The sequence below is a fragment of the Schistocerca americana genome, chromosome 4, assembly GCF_021461395.2.
Source record: "Schistocerca americana isolate TAMUIC-IGC-003095 chromosome 4, iqSchAmer2.1, whole genome shotgun sequence".
Taxonomy (NCBI): Eukaryota; Metazoa; Arthropoda; class Insecta; order Orthoptera; family Acrididae; genus Schistocerca; species Schistocerca americana.
This window is the reverse complement of record NC_060122.1, coordinates 428054331-428081932: the sequence shown is the minus strand read 5'-3', so window position 1 is coordinate 428081932 and position 27602 is coordinate 428054331. Positions and strand designations below refer to the sequence as shown.

The window sequence follows — 27602 nt, the reverse complement described above, 5'->3', positions numbered from 1 at the left end:
TACTCCCTACCTCATCCCTGCATGCTCCTAGCAGCACTTTCCTGCCCCTCCCCCCACCCTTACCCTGCTATCCCTCCCCGCCCTTGCTGCCTCCTTACCCCCCACCTGGTTGCCTCTCCCTGCTGCTCACAGTCTGGCTCCAGCTACCAGAGACTGGTAGAGTGCGCTTGTGTGCGTTTGTTTGTTTGTTTGTGTGTGTGTGTGTGTGTGTGTGTGTGTGTGTGTGTGTGTGTGTGTGGGTGGGGGGGGGGGGGGCATTCAGCAAAGGCCTTGTTGTCCGAAAGTTAACTTTCTGACATCTTTTTGTTCGCGACTTAGTGTCCGCACCATGTGGGGAGTAACGGCTATCCTTTTCATAATATTGTTACATTCCATCCCGGATTTTCTAGTGTTTAGTTGTATAATGTAACCCACTATCTGTGGTAGACGCAAGACTCCATCCAAGCAAGAGAGGTGCCATTGTCGTAAAGTTTTGGTTTCACAAATAAAATTTTTTTGTCCACATAAAGACTTTGGCAGGGTCACAGAATACACCAGACTGGATAATTTTTCTTGGTTAGATCTTCTTGGACTTCATGTATTAGGTCTTGTATCATGTGTAGTACAGAGAAGCTTTTTATGAAAGCCAAAAAGAGGGGCAGTTAAAATTTCTGGAACGAGGAGGAATGGACGGTTCTGTAATTACAGGTGTTATCCCTATCTGCAGATTAAGTTTTGGGTAATAATTCAATATATCTTAGCCTCTGAGGAAGTATACTCTGGGTCACTGAGTTGTTGCAAATATGATTTAAGTGTAGTATTGTCAAATCAGCACCAGAATGTAATACTATGTTGAAACACCATATTAACCAACAGAATTATTACCTTTTTAGTGATGCAATGACTTTTTTTCTCTCCTCGTGAGCTGCATTTTTAAAATAATATTCGTTGTTGCCACATTTAGTGTTTTCCTGGCATATTCTTGCTATAAAAAAAGTTGTGGCTAATAACTCATTTTGTTGGAATAAAGAAAAAATCAGCATAATATAAACATGCAACATAGCCAAATACAAAGAAGCAAAGAGACCGCACTGAATATGTACAGGGTTATTACAAATGATTGAAGCAATTTCACAGCTCTACAATAACTTTATTATTTGAGATATTTTCACAATGCTTTGCACACACATACAAAAACTCAAAAAGTTTTTTTAGGCATTCACAAATGTTCTATATGTGCCTCTTTAGTGATTCGGCAGACATCAAGCCGATAATCAAGTTCCTCCCACACTCGGTGCAGCATGTCCCCATCAGTTAGTTCGAAAGCATCATTGATGCGAGCTGCAGTTCTGGCACATTTCATGGCAGAGGAGGTTTAAACACTGAATCTTTCACATGACCCCACAGAAAGAAATCGCATGGGGTTGTCGGGAGAGCGTGGAGGCCATGACATGAATTGCTGATCATGATCTCCACCACGACCGATCCATCGGTTTTCCAATCTCCTGTTTAAGAAATGCCGAACATCATCATGGAAGTGCGGTGGAGCACCATCCTGTTGAAAGATGAAGTCGGCGCTGTCGGTCTCCAGTTGTGGCATGAGCCAATTTTCCAGCGTGTCCAGATACACGTGTCCTGTAACGTTTTTTTCGCAGAAGAAAAAGTGGCCGTAAACTTTAAATCGTGAGATTGCACAAAACACGTTAACTTTTGGTGAATTGCGAATTTGCTGCACGAATGCGTGAGGATTCTCTACTGCCCAGATTCGCACATTGTGTCTGTTCACTTCACCATTAAGAAAAAATGTTGCTTCATCTCTGAAAACAAGTTTCGCACTGAACGCGTCCTCTTCCATGAGCTGTTGCAACCGCGCCGAAAATTCAAAGCGTTTGACCTTGTCATCGGGTGTCAGGGCTTGTAGCACTCGTAAACGGTACGGCTTCTGCTTTAGCCTTTTCCGTAAGATTTTCCAAACCGTCGGCTGTGGTATGTTTAGCTCTCTGCTTGCTTTATTTGTCGACTTCCGCGGGCTACGCGTGAAACTTGCCCGCACGCGTTCAACCGTTTCTTCGCTCACTGCAGGCCGACCCGTTGATTTCCCTTTACAGAGGCATCCAGAAGCTTTAAACTGCGCATACCATCGTCGAATGGAGTTAGCTGTTGGTGGATCTTTGTTGAACTTCGTCCTGAAGTGTCGTTGCACTGTTATGACTGACTGATGTGAGTGCATTTCAAGCACGACATACGCTTTCTCGGCTCCTGTCGCCATTTTGTCTCACTGCGCTCTTGAGCGCTCTGGCGGCAGGAACCTGAAGTGCGGCTTCAGCCGAACAAAACTTTGAGTTTTTCTATGTATCTGTAGTGTGTCGTGACCATATGTCAATGAATGGAGCTACAGTGAATTTATGAAATCGCTTCAATCATTTGTGATAGCCCTGTATATATATTTTCTGAGCGTATGAAAATAAATTCTGAAGTCTGAGTGTTCTTTCTGTGTACCGTTTTTTAATCAACATTTTTTTACATGTCATTTAAGCATCTGTATGCTACCTCTGAAAGTCAGTAATAATATTGAAAATGAGCCCCCCCACCACCACCATCTTGACTTCTGGAAGTGGCCATCAGACTTCTTTGTTAAAGAGCCAGTACTGACAGTGGTGACACTTTGGGCTGCATATGTACCGTTCTTATTACTATTTGGTAACCTACATAAATTAGTATTTTATCAGTAACCCCCTGATTCTTTAAAGAATCGAACTACTGTTATAAACAGCTTCAAACTTCTGATTACTTTTCCATGTATTAAATGTATGATGTCAACCATATGAACTAGAAAAAGTGTGGGAAAGGTTTGAAATTATGTTAAAAGTTTGTTGGAAGCCACAAAATATTCTCATTTTCTAATATTGCACGAATATTGTCTGGGTATTAATGGGATGTACATTACTGTTCCTGAAGACATATACAGTTTAAAATTATGGAACCTTTCACATAAGACTATATCTCTTAATGAGTAGATTGTCAGCATTTTAAATTTTTAAATTCTGCCAGTACTTGTATGAAACATTGAAAACAGAATTTTTGTTACCTCTGGGTAGCCACTAGATAGGCAGCCTGCAACTGGGTCCAGGTTTTGCCCCTTGGGATAATCGCTTAGTAAAATGGTTGAGTGCCCAACAGAACAGCTATAATAAGAATGTGGTAAGTTGGCCACCAGACTCCAAGTACTGGTATTATGTCATCACCATTAGGAACACTTGGTGTCGATTGTTCCCTGGTCGATTGTTGCTTTGCTCAGCAGCCCCTATGTAGCCTTATGAATTGTTATGTTGTTGGTGTGACCAAAAGTGTCTCCTCAACAATTGTTCAGTGCACCCATGCTGAGTGCTATTCATCGGCAATAAAGTCTGGAATTTGTACACCAGTACTGCAGTTGGACATTCACTGAGTGATGAGATACAGTCTTCTCAGCTGAATCACATTTTATACTCCTTTGGACAGATGGCTGTTGACATGTATAGTGTGAAACATTTGAAAGCGAACACCCTACAACATCTGTCAGACAGGCACAACCCAGAGGCATTGTTGGATGATCTTGTCATTCTGGGAGCCACATCGGATCAACAAAAGTGTACATCTACCCTTGGTGAATATGTTCACCCTGACATAAAGTTTGTTTCTCCTCTGCACAATAACATCTAACAGTAATGCATCACATAGTTCGCAGTGTGTGTGTGTGTGTGTGTGTGTGTGTGTGTGTGTGTGTGTGTGTGTGTGTGAAGAGCACCAGGACGACTGCCCATGGGAGTGTAGTAGGCAAGACTCCATATCCCTCTTGGTACCTTCCAGAACCTCATTGGCTCTTTCCCTGTACGTTTCACAGCAATTCACACTGCTGAATGTGGTTACTCAAGCTTTTGTCAGGTGGTCACATTAATATGACAGGTAAGTGTATTTCATTGCATTACGCAGTTATGAGACACAATTACTAATGTTTACTAAATGTTTTTCTGGCATTTTCTTCTACTAATTGTATTGTGTACGACAGCCATAATTCAATTTTGTATTCCTTGCTACAAATTTTTACTGCATTTGAAGATGACTGTCTGTATAATGTGCATTCATGAATCTGTGATACTTCTGTTTGAAATTTATACCATAGCAAGCTGATGGGTAAGAGTTGACTATGTCCATGAGTTGTCAGCACTGAAAGACAAATAAGAAAAAAATCTCCCTCTTGCATCTCCTAACCTCTCAGTGATGGGACTACTTACCTCTTCGTCTGAGATAAATTGCCAACTACACTTACTCGTTGCTGAATTCACCAACATTAATTAAAATTAAGCACATCTTAAAATATTACTGTTTCTGTAAACATTTGTTTTTGTACTGAACAGGAAAACTATGCTCTTCAGATGTTCTTAATTTTAACTGACACATGAATACCATCTGTAAAATGTGCTACAAACATAGTTAGTAGTAAAGAAGTGGTAAATTAAAACATAATGCCTGATGCTGAAGTACAGTGAAAGTGTAGTGAGCAATAAACTGATTTCCTTTGATTATTTTGTCAGCATTGTCAGTGAGAGTGAGTCTCAGAAAGGTTGAAATTTTGTGTAAAGTCTTTTGGAAGTAACTGAGTGCTTTCATTCTCAGATACTAGACGGTATAGTCTGGATAATTTGTATGCTTTGATTTACACTGCCCCAAGACATACACAGTTTCTAACATTAATATTTGTCTTATTCTGTTAAACCTGTAATTTAATATTATACACTTTAAATTTTTAAATTCAGGTGATAATCATATGAAGTGCTGAAAATAGAAGTCATTAAATATGCAACCTCCAACTGGAACTGTGTATCTTTTCAGACGTTCAGTAATATAGATAAGTTTCCCCAACTTTATTTTGTCATTCTGTGCTTTACTATTTAGAGAATGAGAAGGAATCACTGACAAAATATAAATTTTTTTCAACACTCTGTTTCAGATTGAATATATGGAGTTACTTGCAAGATTTGTTTTTCATATCGGACAATTTTGTAAGTAAAAATATATGTTGCTAAAAAGTGTTGTAGTCTTTTTTAGTGTGATATTGATTTGGTCATTTTTCTTTTTAGCTCAAAAGAAAGGACGCGGGATGGCTGGCTCTGATGGAGGAGCAGCACAAACAATACTGGATCCCATAAATCTAATGTTAGAATGGCCAAGGCAAGATTACACTTATTTAAGGCAAGTTGTAATTAATGCTTCAGCAGTTTCAAAAATATTCAGACTTGCAGTTTCTCATTTGAAATTTCAAAACTGTATTAAGTGGAAGAGAAGTACACCCCTAAAAAATTTCAGGAAAAGGACCACTGGAACAATGCGTAGAGAAAAGTTGATGCTCTTTGATTTTGTAATTGTAAAAGGCATTTTTTATTCTTTCTAATATTAGTTAAAAACTCTCATGTCAAAATAACCGCAATGGAGTGTTGAATGGATTTTTTACATTGTTCTGGGCAAGATGCGTACTCTGATAAGTCATGGCACCTGTACCTTGGGTAAAATAACTGGCATATGGGTATTGTTGCCACATTGCCATGAGTAAGGTAATCCATTGGAGCCATTTTGTTTCCTGATTCCGTGTATTGAATACTATGCACAATTAAAGCTTCAACTTTTGTAAAAAGGTGTCACTAGTCACGGGCCTGTTACAAAGTTCTAACACTGTGCTAGTGTCCTCAAGTACATGTAACAGTATTTAGAGACATTCTTGTTTTTTTTTAAAATGGAACTAGTGTTTAACTAATTAGCTTATGTTGGTGTTATATTTTAATGCCACTTTGCATTTTATTATATCAGACGTAATCATCCAGTCTGACAAAAGTCAGTCAGAATCACAGAGCAAAAATGATAGTAAGGATGAAAACTTGGTTCTGAAGGGAAAGGCATCTTTTTTGTCTTATCTCAAAACTGTAAAACACATTTTATAGGCTCTTGTTTGTTACACACTGTTTAACTGCTAGTTTCAAAACATTCCATGCAAAGATAATTTTGAGCATCGATACTCATTGGTAATTTGTTGCAAATAAGGTTGATGTGTAATAAAGCACTGATTCTTTCAAATAATTAGAAAACATCCATAAAGCTGATAGGCCTGTTGTACTGCGTGCTTGTGGTGACAACTTATCACCAGTAAAATCATTCAGCATTGAGTTGTGCTTATGCAGTACCATACTAACAATTGCTGCACCAAAAATGTAGCAGTGAGAGGCATGAATGATAAGATCTGAAAACTGGAAATGAGGAATAATGAGTGGGGCAGTTAATATGTTAAAACTAGAACAGAAGCATATTGGAAACACAGTAGGTCAGGGTTGACAGAAGAAATAGTGGAGAGTAAGGTGAAAGAAGCAAGATACCACAAGAGCCAGAAAAATGCGGACAGTAGGAAGACAATGGAAAAAGTAACTTATGATAGAGTGAGAGGAATGATGGAAAAACGAGAGGGAATGCAGAGAAGCTAAGGAAAGACTGTTAGTTTCTTGTTTCATTATTGTGATAGTTGTAGTTCGAATATTATCTCAGATTAGAGAACGATGACACAAGCAGTATGCCGTGCTCTTCTTGAGGGCAACCATCTAAATATTTCGTGAAGTTTTAAAGTGGGCTTTGTTTTTTAATTATGTTGTAGAGTAATTTATTATTCAGTTGCTGTTTAAAGTGCTGTAGTTTTGTAACAATCAATCTCTTGAGGAACAATGTCAGATAGAAAATTAAGATAAAATTTCCTTCTTTTATGTTTTAATATTTCTAAAATTTAAAAACCTCTCTCACACCGGCCTGATTTAGCTTCACTGATCAGGATGGTAAAAACATGCATATATTAAGGGAATTTTCATTGACAAAGCAGGCTTATCACATTCACACAGTTCTATCCTGATTAAATTGAGCTTAACTTAAATTCCATAAGGCAGTGAAGCAATTTCGAAGTCTTGGTGCGATGAAAATTGTTAGTCGATCTCCTGGAAACATTTGTAATAATTATTAACTTTCGGTGATCACATGGGGAAGACCGGAGATCTGCTGGTAAGACCGTGTTAGCCTATTTATTTGAAGTAACTGGATATCTTGAGCATACAAAACTGCAGGTTCGTCCAGTGTAAATCAGACGTTCCCCACTGATCCCGTGCAACACAGCGTAGTAAGCAGACACTGTCAATAATAAACATTTAAATAATACACGAACACACTTACTTTAGTTTAGTTCATGTATTAAATTCCTTCTCATACAGAATCTAATCAAGATGGCGACTAGCTCAACAATACATACGTATACATCCTCCTTTCACGACTAATTGGCAAGAAGTCCACATTCTTTTCATAAGAGAAAACATAGATAGCAGAGAAGCTATTCCATGGAGTAAATGGACGCTCCAAGGAATAATTGGGCTTGAAACTACTTTGCATTGATAATCGGTAAGATAAGAAGAGATATTTCGAGATATGTACTGAGTTATATAATTTATAAAATTTCTGAAAATATTGCGGAGAGACCGCTGCAAGAGACATTACAATGTCTTATGAAGGTTCTCAGTTGTTTATGAAAGTGTGATTCTGTCTTATTATATTTCAGGCCCAGGATTTACCTCTGATGGGACTGGATCCACAGACTACAGCCACCATCTCAAACTCCTGCCGATAATTGTAAGTTGTTCATGGGAAGATGTCCAATTAGATGAGAATATAGGGTCTTAAGCTCTTTGCCTTATATCGTGCCTACCAAAAAAACCAAGATCCATGATCGGGCAAAACTGTTAGAAATTGTTGGTTCCTCAATGAAACCGTTAATAAATGCATATGATTCCGGTGTACAGTTTAGTATGATTGTGGATGTTGTTAACATGGAGTGCAGTGCAGTGCAGTGCAATGCAGTGAGAACATGTCACCTGCTTCAGTTGTCGAGTTAGCAGAGTGCACACAACCTAGCACTTCCCACACACCTAGACATCAAAGAATGTTCTGGTGGATGTCATCCAGCTGCAGTCTGTTTCGCAGTCTCCTGATCCACCCAAAGAAAACATTTGCACGCCGAAAAATACATGACATCGACGCAGGATGCCTGCAAAACCAGGACCATCAGGTTTGGCAACAGTAATTGAGAATGTGTGCAAGAAGAGAGTTAAAGTACTGGAGGCCCAATCACACATGATGAAGGCAGAACATAAGAAGGAACTGAGGATTAAACATTTAAAGATTCTGGCCCTAAAAGAAAAACTAAAATACTGGAAGAAGAAACACACCCATAGCATTACGGTTCCACTTTCGTATCTCCTGAAGTAGCACACTCCGTAACTAATTATTGCTCTTGCACTGATCCCCAAAGTATCGGAAATCACTGACAAAATTCCATTGCCTTTTGTAGCAATGAGAACTTGTTTTTGGTGGCAATTTCTAAACACAAATTTGTCTTCAATTTCATGTATTTTTTGATACCATACTATTGTATGTAATATTGTGTAAAGTGCTGCTACAGGCATGACTGGCTAGAATTAACAATGTAATTCAATTCTTTGCACAGTTTGTCATTGCATCAACATTTTTCTAGAAATCTACAACCCCAGATCACACAAATGATCCGGGCTACAACCTTATAGTTGCACACACTTATTTGTGTTTGAAGCAAATCATATTGTAAACAAAGAATAGTGATTAATATGTAAACAATTTAGCAAATAAACTATCCCAAACTGACATTTTGTGTTATTACACAAATGATTATATTTGTTTTGTGCCAATGTGTTTATTGCATATTCACAAGTTTAAGCTTAGCTAGGTGATAAGACTGCATTAATAGTGAGCAGAAGTGCAGTAAAATAATCTCTAATCTGAAAGGTTCTGATAATAAACAATGTGCTCTTTTAATATTGCAAAACTGTTGGACATTCACATATTTGTTGTTACAGTAGAAACTTTAAGAGATGTTTAGGATCTATAGTGAACATAATACAGAACTATCCCATTATATTTTATCCCACTCTCTTTTACTATCACACTCTCTAAATGTAATGTTGTCATTTGTTCCCAAATTTAAGTACATACACAGTAACTGAACATGTATATAAATAACAGAGAACTGCATTGCTTTCACAACCAATATGATACGAGAAATATATCTTTAATAATGAATTATCAACAGTTCCACACTAAAAAAATTCCTCAGAAAAGCAGCAGCTGGGTAATTGTCTACAGGCAGCACATCCTGTCCCTGGCAAGCCACAACCTCAAATTTCTCATCACACACCCAGTTCAGTGAGTACTTTTATGTTTCCTAGACAACAGAAAAAAAATAGATTACACACTGAAATAATGAGAAAAATTAAAAATACGGCAAAATCCCGCCACTGTAATCGTAATTTTTCAATCTGGACAATGTCTGAATTTGTTACCTTATCAGAAATGTTCATTAATTTAGCACGGCGAACTGCTCTTCCTGGTATCGTGTCATCACAATATATTTGCTCTCCAGGTAGCACAACTTCATTATCTTCAATGTCGGGGCCTCTCTCGTCACGTAACTGATTTAAAAGTCAAGAAATTTCTGGATCTTCTGGTGGTTCTTCACTGCTTGTACTCCTCGCAATAGTATGCAAGACAGCCGTACCCACAAGTATTGACATTGCTTTCTGTGGATTACATCTTATTCCTACAGATAATATGGGAAATCTTCTCTTCCCTTCTCTTCCACTGGCCATATTTTCTCTCAACAGTGTTTCTAGTTTTAATATGAGACCTGTTATATCGATGCTCTGCTTCATTTTGTGGATTTAAAAGTGCGAGTTAACAAGTAGGATCTACATGCATAACCACTATCTCCCAATAAGTGACCTTGTGGTATTTCTCTGTTTTCAAATTGAGCTCTGCGAGCGCAACCGAGAAATATGGTACTGTCATGCACAGAGCCCAGCCATCGAGCGACAATATCTCTTATTAACAAATTGTGATCACTAATGGTTTAACAGTTAAAGGAAAAATAGGATTTCCTATTGCGGTAAAGTTCCGCATTATGTCCTCCAGGAGACTGAATTATTATGTGGGTACAATCCAAGGTACCAAGAATGCCAGGAAATAGGACTAACTGACTAAAACCAAGCATTACAGAGCGCACTTCTTCTATTGTAGGAAATTTTATAAAGTGAGGAGAATTGATGCTATGATGTCTGATACATCACTGATGATTCGTTGTGCTGTTGTAGGATGTACATTACTGTTGTTCCCAGTAAGAATGTTGAATGCACCTGTTGCATATGCCCTTAAAGCAATCGAAAGTCTGTCCATCAGTGAAATAGGGTTATTCCGATCAGTAGGAAATTCTAACGTATCATTAATTTGGTTGAATAACCATCACACCGTTTCTTTTGACAGACAAAATCTCTCTTCAAACTTCCTGTGACCATGATCTTCAAAAGGGTTTCCCCTTTCCACAATCTCTCCAACACAGTTTCGGTCACGATTTAAATCGTCAAAGTATAACAGTTCTTCCTCAATGCCACCCATTAACATCAAAACACGCCGCCATCTTAATAGTGTATGCTTCTAAAACCGCGGTTATGTCTAGAAAACCAGGAAAGAACCCTGGTTAAATATAACATGGTCAAGTCCCTCATATAACTTAGATCGATGTTGGTGCACTAAAATTTTGCATCGAACAGGATTATATATCAACTTGACCATGGTTAACTGTTAATCGAGATTGTTGCACTTGGCCATCATTCTCCTAAATACTTAGTTTGTGCAAGGTGTGATGGGAAATCCTGTGTAACAACAAAGCCTCTGTTTTTTATCAAGAACTTAGAGGACAAGTTTGGGGAACTGCCAGAAATGGCCAAAATGCGGAATGGGTCAGTCCTGATAAAAATAGCATCCCCTGCCCAGTCATGTGTGTTGCTCACCTGTGCCATGCTGAGTGATGTACAACCCATAAGAGCTTAAACATGGTCCAGGGGATTATATTCCATCAAGATCTCCTCTTGCAGTCTGATGACGAGTTGTACGCCAACCTACAGCGACAAGGTGTACACTTAATCAGGGATGTGTAGTGGCCTAAGGACAACAGGGTTTCAACCAGTACCTTCATCTTGGCCTTTGAGGGCACTTGCCTGAAAAGGTCAAGGTGATGGTCTACCAGTGTGATGTTAAACCCCACATTCCTCCCCCTATGCAGTACTTCAAATGCTGGAAATTTGGGCACATGTCCTCTTCATGCAGTGCCAGCCCCACATGTCGGGAATATGGACAGCTATCAAACACGAATGTTCCTTGTGTCCCCCTTCCCATTTGTGCTAATGGTGGAGAGTACCATTCCCCCTGTTTGCCGGACTTAACCATTTATCAGAGAGAGGAAGATAAATGAAATATAAGACCCTGGTTAGGCCGACCTACACAGAGGATAGAAAAACGAATTCCTCATATGCTATGGCTGAGACGAGATAACCCTTTATGAAAACGGCATTCCCGTTAGCTGTGCCTCTTAAAGTGGACTCCCAGTGCTGCTGACTACACATGCCCCCTTGATGGTTGGGGGCACACCACCTCCTATAGCTCCTCTAACATCTACTTCGGGAGTAAGGCCCACACCCCAGCCATTGGGGACATTGGTCCCCACCCTCAGCCATAGAAGCAGCAGCCTCCTCTGGCTCCCCTCACATGGAAGTGGTCTATTGGGACCCTACCTTCCAAGGCTTCTGTTGCTGCGAAGCCAGATACCAGCCATTGGCTGAAGTAGTCACAAGCTGCTGATCATAGGGCTTAACGATCATTGTTGGTTCCTGAGACAAACTCAGAGAAGCCCTCCCAGCCAGAGGAACCAAGAGAGACGCGAGATGAGAAAAAGAATAAGCCTATAAAGAAGAAAGAGATCCTAGTGACCCCCACACCATCAGTTCTGACAGGCTCCAATTATGAGGATGAGGTGGATATTTTATTATCCACTGAGGACCAAGATTTGGTCAGCCTCATAACCAATGGATGCAGAAACCACAAGCTCTCAATAGGTGGCAGCAGGTGACCCCGAGGCGTGCACTGGCTCCTTAGTCACTTCGTGCCTTCCCAAACTACAGAAAGTGTTGTCCTCCAGCGGAATTGTGGTAGTTTGTCCAACACCTGGCTGAGGTATGACAGCTCTTAAGCAATACACCTGCTTTCTGCATTACCCTTCAGGAAGCCCGGTTTCCAGCAATGCGGATCCTGGTCTTTCGTGGCTGTCAGGGGTATTACAGAAATCATAATGACAGTAACAGCGTGTCAGGTGGAGTATGTATATATGTATGTACATATGTCAGTACCTCTGTCTGTAGTGAACTTGTGCCCCTTATATGCCCTTAGAAGCTGTGGACATCAGGGTGAGGGCAACGGAGGTAATTACCTTCTGCAATGTCTGCCTTCCTCCAGCTGGTGACATACCAAAAAATGTATTGGCAGCACTAATTTCTCAACTCCCCCCCCCCCCCCCCTCCCCCCTCTCACCTCCTCCCCAATTTTCTTACTTTTGGATGATTTCAATTCCCTTAACCATTTGTGGGGTGGAACTAAGATTACTGACCGTGGTTAAGATGTTGAGAATCTGCTAACTCAAGTCGACCTTTGCCTCCTATATACAGGTGCCCCCACTTATTTCAATGTGGCACATGGCACATACTTGGCCATTGATTCTGTTTGCACTCCTGGCCTACTACCATCTATACACCGGAAAGCTCACGACGACTTATGTGGTAGTGACAAGTTTCCACTCTTTTTGTTCCTCCCCCAGCGTCTCTCACATGGACGCTTGCCCTGATGGGCTCTTACCAAGGCTGACTAGGATGCTTTTGCCTCTGCTACCACCATTGGATCTCCATTGTGTGGCAATATAGACCATTGTTTCTGCAGCTGAATTGGCAATCCCGTGTTCCTCAGGTCGCTCCCAGTGGAGGACAGTGCCTTGGTGTTCGCCGGAATTGCTGTTGCCATTGGAGATCGTAGACAGGCCCTCCAATGTCACAAGCAGCACCCATCAGTGGAGCATCTCATTGCCTTCAAATGGCTCCATGCCAGTGTTTGTTAATTAATTAACAGACAGAAGCAGGAGTGCTGGGAACATTATGTGTCCACCATTGGAACACAAACCTCTCATTCCCAAGTTTGGACTAAGCTCAGATGCCTTTATGGATATCAGACCCCTGCAGGTGCACCTGGGATTTCCACACATGGAGCTGTTTATACCAGTCCAGACACAATTGCAGAGTGTCTTGCCAAGCATTACATTCAAACCTCTGCACCTGAGAATTACTACCCTGCCTTTCATACCCTAAAACAGTGGGTGGAATGACAATGCCTGTCTTTCACTACATGCCATCCTGAGCCATATAATGCTCCATTCAATGAGTGGGGTTTCTGTAAAGGCAGACAAATGTCTGCTTGTGTCTGTGTGTGTGCAGATGGATGTGTGTGTGTATGCGAGTGTATACCTGTCCTTTTTTCCCCCTAAGGTAAGTCTTTCTGCTCCCGGGATTGGAATGACTCCGTACCCTCTCCCTTAAAACCCACATCCTTCCGTCTTTCCCTCTCCTTCCCTCTTTCCTGATTAAGCAACCGTTGGTTGTGAAAGCTTGAATTTTGTGTGTATGTTTGTGTTTGTTTGTGTGTCTATCAACCTGCCAGCGCTTTCGTTCGGTAAGTCACATCTTCTTTGTGTGTGTGTGTGTGTGTGTGTGTGTGTGTGTGTGTGTGTGTGTGTGTGTGTGTCCCTCCCTCCCTCCCTCCCTCCCTCCCTCCCTCCCTCCCTCTCTCTCTCTCTCTCTCTCTCTCTCTCTCTCTCTCTCTCTCTATATATATATATATATATATATATATATATATATATATATATATAAAAACAAAGATGTGGTGACTTACCGAACAAAAGCGCTGGCAGGTCGATAGACACACAAACAAACACATACATACACACAAAATTCAAGCTTTCGCAACAAACTGTTGCCTCATCAGGAAAGAGGGAAGGAGAGGGGAAGACGAAAGGAAGTGGGTTTTAAAGGAGAGGGTAAGGAGTCATTCCAATCCCGGGAGCGGAAAGACTTACCTTAGGGGGAAAAAAGGACAGGTATACACTCGCACACACGCACATATCCATCCACACATACAGACACAAGCAGACATATTTAAAGACAAAGAGTTTGGGCAGAGATGTCAGTCGAGGCAGAAGTGTAGAGGCAAAGAAGTTGTTGAAAGACAGGTGAGGTATGAGTGGCGGCAACTTGAAATTAGCGGAGATTGAGGCCTGGCGGATGACGAGAAGAGAGGATATACTGAAGGGCAAGTTCCCATCTCCGGAGTTCGGATAGGTTGGTGTTGGTGGGAAGTATCCAGATAACCCGGACGGTGTAACACTGTGCCAAGATGTGCTGGCTGTGCACCAAGGCATGTTTAGCCACAGGGTGATCCTCATTACCAACAAACAAATAACCAGAGCCACTTCCTCGTCCCCTCAAACCCAGAATCCCCCACAGAAGAACCACAAAAGTGCCCCACTTGTGACAGGATACTTTCCGGGACTGGACCAGACTCTGAATGTGGCTCTCCAGCAGGGATACGACTTCCTCAAATCCTGCCCTGAAATGAGATCCATCCTTCATGAAATCCTCCCCACTCCGCCAAGAGTATATATATATATATATATATATATATGAGAAAGGCATGGTGTAGATCACTTGGTTGTTTGTTGTGCTATTGGGTGTGTGCAGGGAATTGAGTCCTATGAATATCTGTGTTTGTTTATATTTTGGATCCAGAAAAGCAAGAGGAGAACTGGCAATCTTAAATTACACTTTCTTCCTGAAACGATTTTAAAGGTGGATAGAGAAGATTCTTGAGAGGGAAGCCTTTTCAGGTGGCCATGCTAGGTAGCTGACAGAGGAAAAGATGTCTTACGACAAGTAGAGGTCAGGGATGTATTGGAAAATAGAAAAGAAGCATGCAGATGACTCCCTGGCTGCAGTAGAAAATTGCAGATAATTTCTCACAATCACAAAATGAACATTCACTAGTAAATATGGTTTGTTTGGTTAAAGATTAATTCTTCGATCTTCAGGTATACTTAATGGGAAAGTGGGCATGATTTTTTTATGGTTTTACTCATTATGTACCTGTAACTTGTCAATTCACACTGGACATTCACAGAGTCTGCCTTCATGCTTGTTAGCATCACTGTCTTGCAGCTGCAAAGGAAACTTCAACTCAATTTAACTACAAGAATTCATTTGAAATGAATTGCAGCATTTACTCAGTGAAAAATATAGGCAAATTATTTGCAGATAAATACCACTTCCTTAACCCACTATATAGAAAGAAGTATACTACTCTGTTGATTACACATTCAGGGGATTTCAGCAATAACAAAAACTGCGAGTAGCCAAACATGGATTATCAAATCTGAGGTTTACCACACGCCTTATATCTTGCACGAAATGTATTGCAGTTTAGCGTGTTTCATTCTGATATCTTACTTTTTTAAATATTGACATTAACTCGGTTTGTAAAAAGTATTTTAATTGTTGATAATATAGTTCTTGATGTTCATAGCAACTCATTCCAGCAACCAAGGAATTTTGGCTTGCATGGTCCCATATGTGAAATAAATAAATATCTAATGAATCTCAGTTGTCTTCTGTGTGCTGAGCTACTGAGGTTCTTACCTGAATTAATGAATGCTTTCCTAGGTTCTTCCCAAAAAGCAAGACTAATGGGAAAAGTGAAAGTTCTTGACAGTTTCCCTTATTTACTGTTTCACGTAACGGAGTTAATTCTAGTCAATATGTTATTTTCAGAGAATTAATCGAGATAGATGTACAGGACTTAAAGAAGAGAAGGAAGGTTTGGTGAAGAATTCTTCAGCATATTTTAAATTTGAATATAATAAATTTCCACAAATTGGCACAGATTTGTAAAGTATTACCAATGCATGAGAAACTCTGTTTGCTCTTTTCTTGCAGTATATCCTACAAATTATTGATGGAGAGCAGCAGGCAGATTCTACATTCCTACATTTCCAGAAAGCAATAGACAAGGTTTCTTAAATATTAAACCCAGTACATTGTCCGGCATGGCAAGTATTCATGGAGGTAAGGTATTATCAGAAGTGCCCCAGGGAGGTGTGATAAGACAGCTCTTGTTCTCTATATACATAAATGATCTGATGGCTACGGTAAGCAGCAGTCTGCTTGCTGATGACACTGTAGAGTACTGGAAAGTGTCATTGTTAAGAGACTGTAGAAGGATACATGAGGACTTAGACAGAATTGGTGAATGGCAGCTTGCTCTAAATGTAGGAAAAAAAAAAAGGTAATGCGGATGAATAGGAGAGACAATCCTGTATTGTTCAGATACACTATTAGTGGTGTGCTGCTTGACACAGTTATGCTAATCAAATATGGAAGCATAATGTTGCAAAATTATACGAAATAGAATGACTGTGTAAGATTGACAGTAGTAAAGATGAATGATTTACTTTGGGTTTTGGGAGAATTATAGGAAAATGTAGTTCATCTGCCGGCTGAACATTAATGAAGGTGACAAACTGCAAAGACGCATTCCTGACTGGAAATGGAGAAAAAAGTTCCTATGAACAAGTGTCCGGAAATGCATCATTGCCATGGTAGATGGCCCTGACAAATGAAAGTTGCTGTGACCATGTGTCATGTGTTACTTGTGTGTTACATGCTGTGTGGTTGGTGCAGTGTACTGTAATCAGCAGAATGGTCTGGTATTCATGTTGGGAACAAGTCTAAATTGTGTTTGTGTGCAGCCAAGCTGGTGGAAACTGTTGAGAGGCAGTGTAGCTATAGCAAAACAAGTTCCCCCACAGACACCAACCACATTACACAACATTTCAAGCCTTTTTTGAATGGTTGTGTGATCATGGGTTCACACTAAATTTGGAGGACTGGGTTTACAGGGTACTGAGAAGAACCCAAGTACAAACTCCAGGCAAGTGGCCCGCCAACATGATGTGAGCTGAATACGATTGTGTGTATCCTGCATGACAGGTATGTGTGAACATGTGCCTTGCATCCCGTGGAGGCCACTTCGAACATATATTGTGATATGGGTGTGATGCATATCTGTACTGTGCTCCAGGATGATTTGTTGTTGCATGCACACCAACCATTTCAGGATACATGTTCATAGGATCACTTCTCCTCCATTTCCATTCAGGAACCAGTCCATACAGTTTTTTGGTTTCATTCATGTTCACCCTGTATAAAGAAGACAGTGTATAGAGCATTTGTACAACCCACTCTACAGTACTGCTAGACTGTTTAGGATCCCCACCACATCCTACCAAAGGATGACATCGAAAAAATTCAAAGGAATGCTGCTAGATTTGTTACCGGTAAGTTTGATCAACACATGAATATTCCGGAGTTGCTTTATGTACTCAAATGGGGAAACTTTGGATGGTAGATAATGATGTTTTCTCAAAACACTATTGAGCAAATTTACAGAAATGGCATTTGTTGCTGACTGGAGAATGATTCTACTGCGACCAAAAGACACTTTAAGCACCACCAACACATGATACAGAAATTAGGGTTCATACAGCGGCACATAGTCATCATTCCACCTCTCCATTTGCAAGTGGAACAGGAATCGGAATGATTAGTAGTGGTACAGGGTACAATCTCCCACGCATCATATAGTGGCTTGCAGATTACGAATGTAGGAATGTGATTCAAACAAAAACCTTAAAACTGCTATAGTATCTTTAATTGTGACAATGAGCAAAAAACTTGCCTCTCATTTTTCAATGTAGTGCCCCTGGTGTTGAATGCATGTATTCCACCACTTTGAAAGTGCATAGATACTAAGATGAAAGAATTGTTTTGGTAGCATATGTGGCCAGTCGTACACCATGGTTTTCACCTCTTCGTATTTCTGGAGTGCCTGCCTCGCGCTACTTCTTTGAGTGCTCTGAACAGATGAGTCAATAGGAGTGAGGTGTGAGAAATGAGGTGGTTGTACCTGATATGCAAATTTAATTTCCTGAATAGTTTCAACTGTCACACAGGCTGTGTGCGGTCTGGCATTGTCGTGCTGTAGCAGTACCCTGAAGTCAGAAGTCCTCATCTTTTACTCCTGACTGCAGGACGAAATTGATTTTCCAGCTTGCCTGAATGAGAAGTACTCGATACTGCCACTTCCCTGTCCATGTAATGCTCCAGAATTACTCCATTTGTACTCCTGAAGGAAATGGGAATGACTTTTCCAACAGATGGTTGAGTGTGGAATCTTTTGGGTTTCATCGATGAGCTGTGGCGTTATTCCTTGCTTGACCTTTCAGTTTATGGTTGGTGGTCATGGACCCAAGTCCCCATCGAATGCAACAGTTTTTCCCAGAAATGCATCACCTTCGAAGTGAAAACAGTGCAAAAGCCCTTCACTGGCATTGGCACAATGATTTTTCAATTCGGCAGTCAGCTGACATGGCACCCATCTTGCAGAAACCTTATTGAAATGCAGTACATCGTGAACAGTATTCTGCACCAAACCAATACTGATCTTCACTCTTGTGGCTGTTTCATTCAGAGTTACATGTCTGTTCATCTTTACAAGCTCCGTCACTACGTGGTGAGGCTGTCCTGGTCTTAGGGCATTCTCTGCAAAAGTTACACTGCTTTTAAATTTCCTTCACCACTCACACCTGCCACAACTACAAACAGGAATCACTGTACTGTGCTCTCATTCTGTGATGAATTTCAATTGGTTTGACACCTTCGCTACACTTTACAGATCGCTGCTCAATCATAGTGCATGTTGACAATGGCAAAGCCGTCTTATTGTGGATGCTGCTGCTTTTCCTGCTTTGTTACACCTTTCTGCCACCTGTCGGGTTGCTTTCTGAATCTTAAGGAACACTACTGCCATCTACCAACTCCATTACACACATTTTCGATATTTTATGGCACTTTTAAGGTATTCATTTGAATCACCCTCGTAGGGGATGGAGTGGAAGAGGCAGTACTATTTGGAGTCAGTTGTCCAGTGTTGTGTGAATACATAACAGCACTGTTCATCTGCTCTGTCTGAGACAGGTCTGCCCATGTCGAAAAAGTCAACAAGACAGTAAGTGATATGTGCAGGCTTATTACTGGATGTCTCAGGCCTATGCATTACTGTACTTCACAAGATACTTCATTGTGTAAGTTTACTGACGTGCTTGAATGATACATTAGAAGTTGTCTTCTCTCGTTGTCCAGTTGATTGTTACTAGGTCTTTGAGTGGACTTCAAATAAATTTACATAACACCATTACAATAGATTTTCAATTTTATGCATACTTATTATCACTCTCCCAATTTGATAATGATCACCATTTATTTATTGAAGGTCATACTTGTAATAAGACAGATCAGTAAACCACAGAGACTTCAGTGAGTGTAAATAACAAAAATAATTGGTAGTAGTACATGGTCCACATAGAATTAATGTCTGCTAAAAAACTTTAAACAAATGACCATATATAACGCTATTGCAGAACTTTAATAAATGGCTGATGAGATACATTTGACTGTGTTCTGTGGTATCTTGCTATAGACTGACTGTGTGACATTTATATAGCGATTGCTTAACACAGATTGCCCGTGGTATTGTCCACAATGCTTATTGAAACATGTGTAAGAAGGTTGTTGCAAAGTGTTAAAAGTGCATAATTATTACATTTTCAGTAGTAAAGTAAAATGTTAGTTTATCATTATTGGCCCTTGTTGACAGCCAGAATGACAGTTAATACATACACGCATCAGAGGATAACATTATTCTGTTTAATTACAAGTCGTATATTTTTCAAACAGCGTAAGTGATAGGTTCTGCTGTATGTAGTATCTAACAGAGCAAGGTGGGCTTAACATACTTATCCTTATTCTGAACTTGATAACACTATTATTTTTTACTTTTCTGATCTCTTTTCATTAGTGGTATGTAAACAATAGCTACCCAAAGCAACTAATTTGTTTTCCACCAGTATTTCACTAAAATTCTTTATTCACTGTGTAATTTACTGACTGCTGATGACAGTTGTTTGTTTAGTTCTTGTGGAAAAATTTTGTTTTAAGAAATGTTCATGATGTCAAAATTCAAGTATATTGAAAATTGTTTTTAGATTGAAACAGCTTATTTGAAAGCCCTTGTTCTCCTCTTTCAAGTAAGCGTCCTGTTTTTCCTGGGCACTTAATGTTTCAAGACATTTGTACTCGGATTTAAATTTGTGTTCCTGAATATCCTATGTTAAAATGATACTTCCAAAATTGTGTTACAGTTCTGCAGCCCAAATTTTTCTGTTTTCAGGAATATGTGCTTTTACTTAAATGACTGTGTTTCGTTAACTTTTCCAATTAGAAAACTTCATCTCCTTGAAAATTTCTATCAAACATTGAGAATACCTGTTGTTATTAAAGTGTCACTCTCATAAAGTAGTACCTATTATTTTGTCACTTTCTAGTTATGCAGCTTTTAGGGAAACAAACTTACTTCGTTGCCATTTTTATCTTTTATTATTTCTGTCTTTTATGTTAATAACTAAAATATAGCTACTAATTCTATATTTCAAAAAGTTGTAATTTTAGTAATATACATGACCATAAGTAGGTGTTGCACCCATAACTGCAGTCAGTCCATGCCTGGTAATTGGAATGCTAATTTCAATGTCAGTAAGTAATAGTTGGACATTCAAAGCGTATAGTTCATTTGTCAGTCTGTTGGTGAGTGTCCAGCATGTACACTTATTTTGCCAATTAATACCACTTGTGAAAAAGACCGTTGTCCCAAAAGTGGAGCATGCAAAACAAAAAGGACTGTAAAATATCTCCAGAAAAATCCTCATTGTCATAAAATGTTAGTGGCAGAGACTCAGAAACTGAGACAAAAAATTAATTTCTCAAGTAGAAAAAAAACCTTGGCCCTAATGAGTTAATGAAATTAGATCAGTCATCTCTCATGGCAGCAATATTCTTTGTTCAACCTTCCATATTATAGATTATCCCCGTTGTATACCTCTACACCCAGTTCTACCAAATAAATGACTAAACTCTTGCTCCTGTAGTCTGATCCCTGTATTTTTCCCCCTCATGGGAGACTTTGTGTTTCGGTGTTGATTAGATGACTTTACTAGTAACTTGTAACTAAAAAGTTGTGTGTGTTATATTGAGGCTACACAGTGTTCTCTTATAAAAATATGTGAAGTAATGTTGATGACAATATGAAGCTATCACTCACCAGCTTCAACAGAACTATTAATCTTCTTATATTCATTTGGTTGGCTTCTGTATCACCCTCAAGGAAATTCCGTGCCTCTGTACTTGGAAGAGAAATACACCCTCCAGAAAGCAGACAGAAGCAATACTTTCAGAAATACTTCTTCTCCAATAAGTAAATGAGTAAATACATATTGTATAATGCTGTATTAATTCTTTACAATACGAAAGAATATAAGGGTTGTATTTTATACAAATTGTCAGTAGCTTTTTCATAATGTACATAAAATTTAAAAAATGCATATGTAAATGCTTCCCAGCATAGAGATTCTAACAGCTCATGGGAATGTAGTTCAAGGCATGGGAGAATGATAGGAAGGCTGTCTGTCAAAATATCAGCTGGTTTTTTTATGACTTTACCTGGCTGCAATCTTAAGAGTTAATTGAAAAAATACGTATGTATATATATATAATGGAAGGAAACATTCCACGTGGGAAAAATTATATATAAAAACAAAGATGAGGTGACTTACCGAACAAAAGCGCTGGCAGGTCGATAGACACACAAACAAACACACAAAATTCAAGCTTTCGCAACAAACTGTTGCCTCATCAGGAAAGAGGGAAGGAGAGAGGAAGACGAAAGGAAGTGGGTTTTAAGGGAGAGGGTAAGGAGTCATTCCAATCCCGGGAGCGGAAAGACTTACCTTAGGGGGAAAAAAGGACAGGTATACACTCGCACACACGCACATATCCATCCACACATACAGACACAAGCTCTCGGGATTGGAATGACTCCTTACCCTCTCCCTTAAAACCCACTTCCTTTCGTCTTCCTCTCTCCTTCCCTCTTTCCTGATGAGGCAACAGTTTGTTGCGAAAGCTTGAATTTTGTGTGTTTGTTTGTGTGTCTATCGACCTGCCAGCGCTTTTGTTCGGTAAGTCACCTCATCTTTGTTTTTATATATAACATATGTATATATATATATTTATTTTAGCAACAGATTGGCGAATTCAATTAAAACATTAAAATTTTTTATGCATTAAGTCATGTAAAAAGAGATTTTTGTTGTGAATTACATATTCTATTTTGGTATCCATGTTTTTCTGGTACAGTAGAGTCCTGTTAATCCAAACTAATTCGGAGCGGACCTTGTTCAGATTATCAATTTGTTCGGACTAGCAGGAATTACGGTGACGAGTTTCTAGAATGAAGTATACCAAGCAGATAAGTAGGTACACCATGGTAACTAATGGGAACAAGTTTGGGAACAATGGCCCACTCTCACTCCCTGCCCTTGTTGTTGTGCATTGTTGAAACCTTTTTAGCATTCTGGGTCAGTGCACTGTCAGTTGGCTTGCAAAGCACTTGGTTATGTTAGATATCAATTGCTGGCACACATAACAGTTGTATTGTATTGTATTGTATTGTATTCGTTCAGGTGTAGTGGTGTATGTATTTTCGTCATGAGTAAATGGAAACATACAACGTTATTTCTCAAAGAAAAACTGAATGCTTTTATACAGATAGACAGTGGTGAGAATGTATCTAAACTGCCAACAGAACTGGGTGTTGGTAAAGCAATCGCTTCTAATTGATAGAAGAACTGAGTGAAGCTACTACAAATGATAGACAATCCCCGGATGTGATGAAGCTAATGAAGAAGATGTAGATGAGTGGATGCAGAGGATGGGGCACGTGTGGAAAACCTGACAGACACTGCTGTGACTCAAGACTAGGAAGAAGGGGACTGCTGTGGCGGAAGTGATAATGAACCTGAAAGCGACAAAGGAGAGCTGGTGCCACAAAGTGATGCAGCAGAAGCCTTTGACCCCGTGCTTCATTATTCGAAGCAACAGCCAACTGCTACACCTGCTGATTTGATATTTGAGACAATGGCACAACTATGCGTCATATAGCACACTGTCTTCATTACACTGAAAAACAATGGCTGAGTTTTTGTCATATAAAAAGTAGGGATAAAATATCGACTGTATTTTAGTAAGTTTGACAGCTTTTCTTTCATTGTTGTGAATTGTTTAAAACTAATGTTTTCTTGCCAATTTGTCTAATACACGTTTACTGTACTGTGTGAATTAAAATACTGTGTATGTACAGTAGTTTACCACACAGTTTTCTGTACTTAGATTAACATTTTTCAAGTTTAGATTTACCGAACGTTCGGGTTAACCGAACATTTGGATTATCGGGGTTCGGGTTAGCGGGACTCTGCTGTATTTTAAGGACAATTTGTAATATTATAGATGGACATTCATGAAATTCTAATATGGGCACGATTTCCAGTTAATATAAAATTATGTAATGTTGTCCATTGACATTGGTAAACACAGATGTTTTAACACTTACCAAACTACTTGTCTACAGGGTATTAAAAGGGAAGTAATATTTGTTACAAGCTGCACATGTAATCCTGTCAGACATATAGCATTTACATCCTGGAGAGATCTCCATGCAACGTCTAGTGGTAATTCTGTATTTTATAAATTTCACCATAAAAATTATCTAAAAAGTCCATCAAATCATTTTCATTCTTCAGGAGTAGCTTTTGGTACAATGTTACTGTCTATTTTTAGCATGTTAATACTTCATTTCATTTCAGGTGTCAGCTTGGAGGCCGACTGGCTACTGGCAGGTAACCATGACTTCTATATCTGCCCCAATGCAGGGGCAGCAGCCAGGCAGCTAGAATGCATCCCATCAGGTTTGAAGCACAAGATCCCACAAGTAGCAACACCAGTACATTCACAACTGCTGGGCAGCTCAAATCAGGATACCTGTTATTTAAATTATCACAATTAATCATGCTGCTTTATATATTTTAATGTAAAATAAAGAACTGGAGACTGGGAGTTTTTGTATTAAAATTGATATCTTTATACAAAAATAAAAGCGGAGTTATAAATCAGATTATGATTTATTACACATTTTATTATGATTTATTACACATTCTGCCATGTTGCAGCTCATGAACAGTTGGTGATATATTACTTACATTTAACATTAATATTTTAATACATAAATGTGTTTTTTCTGATTTCTTAGAACTGCCATCTTGGCCTCTGTTACCTTGACAACAGTATTGCTTAAAGTAATACTAGAGGGCATTGTTTAGCAGTTATACAGTGATATCTAAATATTTTATTATTCTCATAATTTAATGTAATTATTTGGTAGTTGCACATCTTGTTATGCCAGCATGTATATAATAATAATTTTTTTTCTTGTTCTTTTGCTTATTGGCTGGAAGGTACTATGAATGTCTTTGTAACTCATACCAGTGCTGCTAGGTGGCATTTCATCATCTTTTAATCTGTAAGCTCAGTAATTCTAACATAAAAAAGACTACTTGTCTGATCTATAACTATTTATGTAGTTATCTAAAAACAAAGATGATGTGACTTACCAAACGAAAGCGCTGGCAGGTCGATAGACACACAAACATACACACAAAATTCAAGCTTTCGCAACCAACGTTTGCTTCATCAGGAAAGAGGGAAGGAGAGGGAAAGACGAAAGGATGTGGGTTTTAAGGGAGAGGGTAAGGAGTCATTCCAATCCCGGGAGCGGAAAGACTTACCTTAGGGGGAAAAAAGGACATGTATACACTCGCACGCACACCCATATACAACCGCACATACACAGGCACAAGCAGACATGTCTGTTTGTTTGTGTGTCTATCAACCTGCCAGCACTTTCGTTTGGTAAGTCACATCATCTTTGTTTTTAGATATATTTACGTAGTTGTATATGCATACCTAATTTATACATTTCTTAGGTGTCCAGCCAGGCCACATCGTAATTTCTCAACAGTATCTTAGCAAACACACACTGCCGTCATCAGGTGGTCCCTGATGAATACTGTGTTGCTCCTCCCAGCGTCTTGTTTATGCTAGCTGTTACCGATACTACTGCTGTCAGGCACGGGTGCAATCATCCTCATCCTCCTCCTCCTCCTCCTCCTCCTCCTCCTCCTCCTCCTGGGACTGTGTAATTAAAGAAGCCATTGAAATCAGACTGAAAAATGCTCTAATCAATAAAGGTAGTGGACTACAACTAAGTCAGGTGTGGAGCCCTGCACTCAATCTGGAAAGGGAGAGGCATTCCAAGATGGTTGCATCTGTGCCCTATAATGGTAGCATGGGCACTGCAGGCCAGAGTGCAGACTGAGGCGCCGCTTCCCCCACACAGCCACCATCCACTGCAGTGGCCACAAAGACAGCGAGTGTAGTGAGTTGGTGGAGGAGGTAATGGCCAGGATACATAGTATGCCAAGAGGAACAGCACAGTACTCAAGGATCATCTGAAGGTGGCAATGTGTATGTTTGCTGAAATATTGTGGAGAAATTAAGGCATGACCTGGCTGGACACGGGAAAATTCTATAAATTTGAAGTATGCTGGGAAAATGTAGGACCGCATATTCGTACCTACGTTACAATAACTTATTTTGTAAATTCTGTGTAACATCAATATATCACATTTTCTAAAGTATTAACCACTGGATGAGGCTGATGTAATCTGTTTTTGGTGTGAAATTTGCACACTATTTAACCCATGGCTCTGCAGTCATCAGTCAGCCATTTATCATCATGTTGCCAAGATGGATAGATACTACTTTGCCACTTCTTTATGCTTTCCTGACACCATACTCACCAAGCCTTCTGTTAACTGTGCTATTTTTGTTCTTACAGTGCTCATTTTCTGAAGATGATTTCTACATAATGTCAAAACCAGACATTAATAAAATATTATTGCAGTCTAAACTTATTTTAATCCAGTAAAAATTTTTTGCCAAAATATAATGTGCTCAAATCTCCAGAGTAAAAAATATACTGATTTTAAAAGATTCTGAATTGGGTACCTGCAATCTGAGATAGGAACTAAATGATTGGAAATGAATATTTAATCATGAATATTTAGTTTTTTAGGGACATAAAAAACCTTACACCTGAAGCCTATAACAAGATTGTAGTAAAAGAAATTGCTACTTATCATAAGGTTAAGTTGCAGACAGGCACAACTAAAATACACTTACACATAAGCTTTCGGCCACACTCTTCATTGGAAAAAAGAGAAACACACACCATTCATTCATGAAAACAAGCACACTTCACACACACATGACCGCCAAGTCAAGTAGTTCAGGCAAGAATGCAACTATCACATGGGATAGTAGTAGGAATCTGGAGGGGTGGGGAAGGGGAAGAGACAGCAGTGTACTGGTAGGGGAAGAGGAGTGCTGTCTGGCAGAGGGTGCAGGGACTAGAATACCAACAGGTGCAGTGTCAAGGGGTTGTGTGGCAGGGAGGGGAGAGAAAAAAGGAGAGGTAGCGTGGAAAGATGGGTAGGTGCATTGGCAGAGGGTGGCAAACAAAGTGTAGGAGACAGGAATGGGGAGTAGGTGATAGAACAGGGGGGGGGGGGGGGGGGACTGTTGGGTGGAAGGTGTGGGGACAGTATGTTACTGTTGATTGAGACCGGGATAATTATTGGAACGGACAATGCGTTGTAAGGATAACTCCCATCTACGCAGTTTAGAAAAGCTAGTGGTGGAGGGGAGGATCCAGATGGCTCAGGTAGTGAAGCAGCCACTGAAATCAAGCACATTATGTTCAGGTGCTTTCGAAATGTGGTGCTACAGAAGAATGCTGAAGATTAGATGGGTAGATCATATAACTAATGAGGAGGTATTGAATAGAATTGGGGAGAAGAGGAGTTTGTGGCACAACTTGACAAGAAGAAGGGACCGGTTGGTAGGACATGTTCTGAGGCATCAAGGGATCACAAATTTAGCATTGGAGGGCAGTGTGGAGGGTAAAAATCGTAGAGGGAGACCAAGAAATGAATACACTAAGCAGATTCAGGATGATGTAGGCTGCAGTACGTACTGGGAGATGAAGCAGCTTGCACAGGATAGAGTAGCATGGAGAGCTGTATCAAACGAGTCTCAGGACTGAAGACGACGACGACGACGACGACGACGACGACGACGAGGTGTTCAGCTGCATGTTATGAGTCGCGCATAGGCACAACAAAAAGACTGTCCCAAATAATAGCTTTCGGCCAATAAGGTCTTTGTCAGAATTAGATGGCAAACACAAAAACGTACACAATCATGCAAATGCAACTTTCGCGCACACGCACATGCACACGAGACTGCAGTCTCGGGCAACACTGCAAGTAGCAGCACTGGTGCATGATGGCAGTGGCTACTGGGTGGGGGTAAGGAGGAAGAGGCTGGCCCGGGGAGGGGGAAGGATAGGATGGCGGGCAGTGATGTGCTGTTGGGGAGCTCGGAGGGACAAGGTGGAAAGAGGGTAGGGCAGCTATGTGCAGTCAT

At 39.9% G+C, this 27602-nt stretch overlaps 2 protein-coding genes across 3 annotated transcripts in view; one reads left to right on the top strand and one right to left on the bottom strand.

Annotated features, from left to right (window-relative positions):
- Positions 1-24171, top strand: part of LOC124612322 (mediator of RNA polymerase II transcription subunit 15-like) — a 48156-nt gene extending 23985 nt beyond the window's left edge. Inside the window, exons 3-7 of one of the 2 annotated variants that reach the window (XM_047140455.1) lie at positions 4970-5021; positions 5100-5211; positions 7598-7668; positions 15987-16115; positions 23864-24171. In XM_047140455.1, the coding sequence (XP_046996411.1) occupies positions 4970-5021; positions 5100-5211; positions 7598-7616 (183 nt within the window). In that variant the 3' untranslated portion in view covers positions 7617-7668; positions 15987-16115; positions 23864-24171. The remainder of the gene's footprint in view (positions 1-4969; positions 5022-5099; positions 5212-7597; positions 7669-15986; positions 16116-23863) is intronic. The other variant, XM_047140454.1, reaches the window with a different exon arrangement.
- Positions 22146-27602, bottom strand: part of LOC124613522 — a 155668-nt gene continuing 150211 nt past the window's right edge. Inside the window, exon 6 of the mRNA XM_047142233.1 lies at positions 22146-24038. Within this exon, the coding sequence (XP_046998189.1) occupies positions 23867-24038 (172 nt within the window). The 3' untranslated portion in view covers positions 22146-23866. The remainder of the gene's footprint in view (positions 24039-27602) is intronic.